Source organism: Salvia miltiorrhiza, chromosome 6 (assembly GCF_028751815.1).
Source record: "Salvia miltiorrhiza cultivar Shanhuang (shh) chromosome 6, IMPLAD_Smil_shh, whole genome shotgun sequence".
Lineage (NCBI taxonomy): Eukaryota > Viridiplantae > Streptophyta > Magnoliopsida > Lamiales > Lamiaceae > Salvia > Salvia miltiorrhiza.
The window spans coordinates 10,700,425-10,706,768 of NC_080392.1; the positions used below are offsets into that span (position 1 = coordinate 10,700,425).

General features: G+C 40.0%; 1 protein-coding gene across 1 annotated transcript; it reads left to right on the forward strand.

The window, feature by feature from the left end:
* Positions 1 to 2,476: 2,476 nt before the first annotated feature.
* LOC130990477 (uncharacterized) lies at positions 2,477 to 3,631 on the forward strand. Its single transcript, XM_057914709.1, has one exon. It carries the CDS (start codon positions 2,477 to 2,479, stop codon positions 3,629 to 3,631), a length of 1,155 nt encoding a protein of 384 aa, XP_057770692.1.
* The last annotated feature ends 2,713 nt before the right edge of the window (positions 3,632 to 6,344 follow it).

Below are 6,344 nucleotides of genomic sequence, written 5' to 3' on the forward strand. Positions count from 1 at the left end.
TTTTCGACCCTAACCCTAACCCACTCGGTTTCGGGCCCGCAAGTTTTATAATTTTTTTATATGTTTATTTTTTTTTATAGATAATCATATTTTTGTAATAAAAATATGTCGTATTTTTTAAATCAAGACATTTCGCTTTATTTTAGATACAAAAATTAGTGTTATTTTAATATAAGTTTACATAATATCTAACTTTAATTTTATTTTTTATAAAAATTGTATATAGATTTAACATAAATGATTATCTTTTCTTTGACTTTTATATCATAAATGTTTGTTATTAAACGTTGAAAAAAATCAAAACATATTCTACAAGCATCAAAATGTTATTATCAAATTAAAAAGTAAAGTATTAAAGTTTAAAAATCAATTATTAAGAATGTGTTCGGTTAATCGGGCCAACCCACTCGGTTTTCGGGCCAACCCTATCGGGCTTGGGCTATTTTCGGTTCGGTTCGAGCTAAAAAAATTTCGGGCTAATAAATTTTCAGCCTAACCCACCTTTTTTTATCGGTTTATTCGGGTTGACTCGTCAGTTTCGGGCTTTTTTGACATCCCTAATTACACGTCATAATAAATAAATAAATAATTTTCATACACAAAACATAAATAAAAAAGTTGAAAATTTTCAATGAAGAGAGAAAAAATAAAATATTTTCACTTTTAAATTTTTCATAATTTATTCATTTTAAATTCTTTTTTGATGATGTTCTATATTGAATTTAAGATGCGTATTAAATATTTTTTCATGGATCAAATTTGACAATGTTTAGAAAATATAATAATAATAATAATAATAATAATAATAATAATAATAATAATAATAATAATAATAATAATAATAATAATAATTTAAAATTTGGTGGCAGAAGAGAGAGAAAAATAGAGGAAAAAAAATCATCTTTTATTATATAGATTCGTGTGAGCTGAAATGGTACGTGCAACACACCACAATTGGATATAGAAGTAATTAGTTTAATAATATATGTCTCAAAAATAGATAAATTTTGTCATAATTTTATAATTTTTTCTTTTGAGGATATAATTTTATAAAATTTAAACACGAAAGGGATTCTTTAGCTTATATCATAACAAAAAGAAATTATAAATATATACATTAAACTATTAAAATATCTTAAATTAAAATATCTTAAAATAAGTGACGATATCATATGATATCAAAATTTATAAGAATTTACGCTTTTATAATAGTAATAGATCAATAATCATTACTTCCATAAATTAAGAATGCAATTGCTAGGTAGAAAGAGAATATTATACAATATACTATAAAACACGAAATAGTACATCGTTTTACAATATTTAGACTCTGGGGATTTAGTTAAACCCAAAGTGCCATTGGAAAAAACAATACTATATTAAAGATTGCAATAGTTGTTGAAAAGAAAAGAAAAGAAATTAAAATTCGATTGAAAGCCGTTAATATTAAAAAAAAAAAAATTAAATATATATAGGGGAGGGCTATTCAGAAAACTCATCTTAGACTATAAACTATAAACTAATTAAAATGTATGAATTATATGTAGAACACCCATGAATCCGCTGTGTAAATGTATGAATTATGAAAATTAAATTTTTTGCTACCTATGAGATTCGAACTCAGGACCATGAATTATTCCAACAAGGTGATGAATTAACCGTAGATCTTGATGATCCAAGGGCTGAAAATGGTTCCTATTTTATAGTCTAACTTTGATTTTTATTTTAGCCTTCCCCTATATATAGGGGAGGGCTATTCAGAAAACTCATCTTAGACTATAAACTATAAACTAATTAAAATGTATGAATTATATGTAGAACACCCATGAATCCGCTGTGTAAATGTATGAATTATGAAAATTAAAGGCGCGTAGAAATAGAAACACCCAAGATATATATATATCTTAATTTAAGGCGCGTAGAAATAGAAACACGCTCCTAATTCATCAACGAAAGAGTCGAGCTCATGTTATTGCACTAGGACTTGAGCCAGGAAAGCCTGCATCGATCAATTTATAGTAAAGAACCAAAAACTGACTCGAATTAATTTTATGAACCGATCAATGCAGATGCTCTTACATGATATACAGACTGATCATGACATTACTCGACGATAGATTAATTTGCAAGGCCTATAATGTAGTGATTGATATCCATTTATATTTGAATATGAGTAGTTCTCCTACGAACTTCACCAATTAGCACATGAAGAAATAAAGTTGAGATTTCATAATTATAGCAACGTGACTCAAAAGCTTTAGAAAAATACCTCAAAACCCTAACAAAATATTACTTTGCTCCGTCTATCAAAACTATGGCATTTTTATCATTTTTAACGTTCACAAAAAATATGACTCTAAGTTTGCACTATGTCAAATTAATGTCTTTTCTCCTTTGTTGAGAACGTTGGTTTTTCTCCTTTGTTGAGAACGTTGGTCTTTTCTGTTTTTCTCTTCTCTCTTGGCTTTATCCGCTCATGGAGGACCAAATGGCCGGACTGAATATCGAGGGAGAGGAAGATGAAATTTTTATTGACGACGAGGTTGCCGGAGAATCCTCGGTATCGGTGGAACTTTGTCTGGTAGGGCGATTTATCACAGAGCAGCCCATTAACTTCACTCTGATGCGCAGTCGTATGGCGGGCGTTTGGAGACCGGGCAAAGGTGTTTTCATGAAAGATATCGGGCAGGGGAGATTCATTTTCCAATTTTTTCATGAAGTCGATTTAAAACGGGTGTACGACGGAGGGCCCTGGGCTTTCGGGAATTTTCCACTAATTCTTCACAGATTACGTCGTGGAGAGTTTCCTCTAACAGTTCCCTTGGACATATTGCCGTTCTGGGTTCAGATCCACGACCTCCCGGCGGGATACCTTACAGAGGGAGTTGGGAAGCTGTTAGGCAATTTTATCGGTAAATTCATGGAATTTGATAGTACGAACACTACCGGAGTATGGCGCCAATATATGAGAGTTAGGGTTGGTGTTCGTGTTTCAGAGCCCCTTAAGCGTTTCAAAAAAATCAAGAACCGAGATGGATCTACTTTCGTCGTAAAATTTAAATATGAGAGACTGAACATATTTTGCTTCTTGTGCGGCCGTCTGGGCCATTCAGAGAGTTTCTGTGAGATGCTTTTCAATCCGGAGGCAAGGGACACTGAAAGGCAATGGGGAGTTGAGTTGAAAGCAGCCGATCGAAGAGGAGTAGGCATGGCCGGAGAAAAGTGGATCCGGACAGAAGATGCGGGAGCAAACCCTAGCGGGGAGGCGGCGGACGCTAGGGTTTCGAGCGAGCCGTTACAGATGGATCCGAAAAAGAAGGCGCAAGAGAATCGGGGAGAATCTTCTTCGGTTACTTCGCTGGGGCGTTTCCGCGAAGATACTCCTATCTTAGCGCCGAGATATGCTCTCCAGGATATCAGCACCGTTATGAACTCTCCACAAATCATGCAAATTGAAAACTACCCTATGACAGCTAATGACGAGAGAAAACGACGTCGCGGCATTGATTCTGCTGAAGTTGGCACCACCCTAGCACTTGAGATCTTTCCTGCTGGCCAAGCCAAGGATGTCTCAGATGCTCCTTCTAATAGATCGGCGGGCCCCGGAACCGGGGTCGGCCGGGCCCAATGAATACCATCAGCTGGAATTGCAGGGGGTTAGGCCACCCCCTCGCGATTCCCACTTTGTATGAACTGGCCCGAGTTCATAAGCCCGAGTTTGTCTTTCTTTGCGAGACGATTGCCCATAGTCAGCGTGTGGAGGAGATAAGGGCTCGTTTAAAGTTTGAAGGTTGTATTTCGGTCGACTGCATGGGGAGAAGCGGAGGATTATGCATGCTTTGGAAAAGATCCTCTACGTGTAAGCTGCTGAGTTACTCCCGAAACCATATTGATATTCATGTCTCTGACACTAATGGTGACTGGAGATTGACAGGTTTTTATGGACACCCGGAACGAAATCGACGGCGAGACTCTTGGCAGTTGCTCCGTCGTCTGTCTGCTGTGAATTCTCTCCCTTGGGTGATTATTGGGGACTTCAATGATCTGCTGGACCCGGGAGATAAGCATGGCCGTGTGGAGCACCCTAGATGGCTCTTTCAAGGTTTTCGCTCTGCTGTTCTGGACTGTGGTCTTTCTGACATCCCCCTTCGGGGACATCAATTCACTTGGTCTCGTGGCCTAGGAACCCCGAGTTTTGTGGAGGAAAGATTGGATCGGGGGATGGCCACAACCAGCTGGAAGTCCTTGTTCCCGGAGGCTATTCTTCTACCAATCTCGGTTGCAATCTCAGACCATGTCCCGCTACTCTTGAAATGCAGCGGAATTGGCCCAAATAACTTGAATCGCAGGTTTAGATTCGAAAACAAATGGTGCATGGAACCTGATCTTCCCAATATCATTCGTGATTGCTGGACTAATCTCAACGGCGTCAATGTTATTGATCGTTTAACTGCTCTGTCAGAATCTATGTCCATATGGTCTGAACATCGAGGAAAGGAGGACAGGAACCGCAAGAGAAGTTTGGAAAAACGTATCTCTTATCTACAAGGCAGACAGGATGGGCTCTCCATAGGCGCCTTGAGAGCTGCCAAAAAAGAGATGGCGTCGATTCTTTTAAAGGAAGAGCAGCATTGGCGTCAACGCGCTAAGCAATTTTGGCTCAAGGATGGTGATAGAAACACCAAGTTTTTTCATGCTATGGCTTCGGCTCGCCGACGTGTCAATACTATTATTCGGCTTCAGAGGGATGATGGTAGTTGGACTACCACCGAGGCGGATATCAGAGCCACCGCTTTGGATTATTTCGAGCATCTTTTTGCAGCTCCAACTTCTGAGAGCAACTTTCACCAAGTTTTGTGTCGCCTTCAGCCGCTTGTCGATACAATGAAAAATGATGAGCTGAGTCGCCCTTTTATGATCGAAGAGTTTACTGAAGCGTTATCGCAGATGCATCCCGACAAGTCCCCGGGGCCGGATGGCTTTAATCCCAAGTTTTTTCAAAAATATTGGGGTATCATTGGAGGAGATATCTTTAGCAGCTGCTGTGATTGGCTCCAGGAGGGTGTTTTCCCACCTCAGCTTAACCAAACTACCATCTCTCTCATCCCGAAGGTTGACAATCCCTCGAACATGAAGGAGCTTCGGCCTATTTCGCTTTGTAACGTGGTGTATAAGTTGGTATCTAAGGTCCTCTGCAATAGATTGAAGAAGGTTCTCCCTCAGCTCATCGATGGTGCTCAATCTGCCTTTGTTGAAGGCCGTAATATCCAGGATAACATCCTCATTGCCTTTGAGGCGATCCATACTATGAAGAAAAAGACTAGAGGAAAGCATGGGAGCATGGCGCTGAAAATAGACATTAGCAAAGCATATGATAGAGTAAGTTGGAGCTACCTTGATGCTATCCTAGATCGCTTGGGTTTTTGTGATAAATGGCGAAGGTGGATGATCTTGTGTGTCACTACGGTATCTTATAACGTTCTCGTTAATGGTGCTTTGGTGGGGCCCATTACCCCGGGGAGAGGTTTAAGGCAAGGGGATCCACTCTCTCCCTACCTCTTCATCCTTTGTGCGGAGGGCCTTTCGGCTATGGTAAACTTTGAGACAGCTAGAGGCTCTATCCATGGGTTTCAAATCAGTCGCGGAGGGCCGGCTATTTCTCACATTATGTTTGCAGATGACTGCATGTTTTTTTGTAGGGCTTCTCTACAGGAGGCGGTGAATTTGAAAAGAATCCTGGGAGTTTATGAGCAAGCTTCCGGGCAAGGGATCAACTATCAGAAGTCGGGGATTTTCTTTAGTGCCAATGTTAGTGAGGAGGAGAGGGATGCCCTTTCGGAATCTCTGGGTGTCAGGGCGCCGCTGAATACCGGCCGTTATCTTGGCCTTCCATCTCTTATCGGCCGAAAGAAAAAGGAGATCTTTCAATATCTACGTGACAGACTGTGGTCAAGGATTCAAGGCTGGAATGGAAAGAAGTTGAGCAAAGCTGGGAAGGAGGTGCTTATAAAGGGAGTTGCCCAGGCCATTCCCTCGTATTGTATGGCGATCTTCTCTTTACCGACGGGCCTTACTGACGACATGGAGCGGCTTTTGAATAGTTTCTGGTGGGGAAATAAGGCTGGGAATGGAAGAGGAATCAATTGGCTGCGTTGGCAAAAACTCTGCGTCGACAAAAAGATTGGTGGGCTGGGTTTCCGTAGTCTGCAACTCCTCAATGTAGCTATGCTTGGCAAGATGGGGTGGCGTCTCATTAATGACCCCGATGCTCTTGTTTCCAGAGTCTTGAAGGCTAAGTACTTCCGTCACGGCAACTTCCTTACGGCCAGTTTGGGACATAATCC

What these genes read in the sequence shown, in the direction of transcription:
- LOC130990477 (XM_057914709.1), top strand. Translation starts at nt 2,477, where the DNA reads ATGGAGGACCAAATGGCCGGACTGAATATCGAGGGAGAGGAAGATGAA.